The sequence below is a fragment of the Galeopterus variegatus genome, unplaced genomic scaffold (assembly GCF_000696425.1).
Source record: "Galeopterus variegatus unplaced genomic scaffold, G_variegatus-3.0.2 Scaffold1607, whole genome shotgun sequence".
Lineage (NCBI taxonomy): Eukaryota > Metazoa > Chordata > Mammalia > Dermoptera > Cynocephalidae > Galeopterus > Galeopterus variegatus.
In genome coordinates this window covers 174,733-176,097 of record NW_007727718.1, presented here as the reverse complement: position 1 = coordinate 176,097, position 1,365 = coordinate 174,733, and the positions used below count along the sequence as shown (strand labels likewise).

Below are 1,365 nucleotides of genomic sequence, written 5' to 3'. Positions count from 1 at the left end.
CACGCCCAAGTGGCGCACTATAGCAGTGTGCCACCGGGCCGGCCCCACTTTCCCATATTTTAATATCCCTAAGTGAAAGAGTACTGAAATAATGTAGTCTCTCTCACTTTTGAACTCCTATGACACCATGTTGACATCTTTCTTTAAACACCTGCCATATTCTTCCCTGAGATATGAATATCTGAGAGGTTCCTTATCTCACCCAATAGAGAACTCTGGAGGGTGAGGATTATATCTCATTCATCTTTGTTTCCTGAGCAGCAGCTAAATAAGACTCTTGCTCAGGACACAAGCTCACTCACTATTTGTTGAACTGAATTCTTAAGCACAGCACATCGCACCGTGCCATGTGTTCGAGGGAGTGTAAAAGAACAGGGTGTGGCGTTTACCTTAAAAGAATTGACGATCTAGTTACGAAGACAAGATCGCTTACATAAAATTGTGACTTTTTTTATTCACCTTCAGCAAGTATTGAGTGCTGACTGTGTGCTAAGTATAACACAGGTGGTATATAACAGTCAAAATTAGTGAGGCAGAAAATAAGTACTTAAGTCCCAACCTTTGGTTTGATGAAGCAAGAGATGACAGACTTACCTGGTGCTGCCGCATGCTCCAGGTGGCCCAGCTGGGGCTGCCTGGTGATTCTGTAGATCAGTTCTGCAGGCTTGCTATCCTCGTCAGTGGCAGATAGCTGCAGAGTGGTGATTTTCTTCACTGAGTTTTCATCCAAGACCAGCCCTTTATTGGTGATGACGACTGGTGGGGATTTGTCTTCTGAAAAATTACCAGAAATAGTGATTTGAAATGGGATCTTTTTAGCCTCCTTTCTTTAATTCTAGGCTTGTGCCTGGGGGTAAAATCAGAATAATTCTTCATCCTGTCTCTCAGAGAGCACAGCAAGGAGCCAGGGCTTTGTGCCACAGAGCGGGTATGATTTCCAATTCTCATGCCAAGTAGGTGAAGGAAAGGCCTCAAGCCTCAAAGTGAGCACAGTGTGGACTGCATAACCTCATTCCACTACCCCCTTACCTAAAACACTGATAGAAAATGACTGGTCCATCAGTTTGTTGCCTTCTCCATCAACCACATCAAACTTAAAAGCAAATCTCCCGCCAGGTTCTCCAGTTCCATGATGGTATTCTACTTGCCCTGCAAAAAAGGGGGAAAAACAAAACAAATCAAGATTTGCTATAAGTGCTTTCTGCCCTTATTTCTGAAGTGAGAGGTGGCAATTTGATTGGTATTCACACCAATGAATCAATTAACACCTTCCTCACTTTGACACTGCTTTTGACATTTTAATCTAAAGTTTTCATTTCCTCCCTTTTGCCTGTTCCACCCCCTTCATAAAGCACAGACAGGTCC

The 1,365-nt window shown here is 43.4% G+C and overlaps 1 protein-coding gene across 1 annotated transcript in view; it reads right to left on the bottom strand.

The window, feature by feature from the left end:
• Window positions 1-1,365, bottom strand: part of FRAS1 (Fraser extracellular matrix complex subunit 1) — a gene marked incomplete at its 5' end in the record, with an annotated part of 258,570 nt that overhangs the window by 86,000 nt on the left and 171,205 nt on the right. Inside the window, 2 exons of the mRNA XM_008577934.1 lie at window positions 595-774; window positions 1,030-1,149. Coding sequence (XP_008576156.1) covers window positions 595-774; window positions 1,030-1,149 — 300 coding nt within the window. The remainder of the gene's footprint in view (window positions 1-594; window positions 775-1,029; window positions 1,150-1,365) is intronic.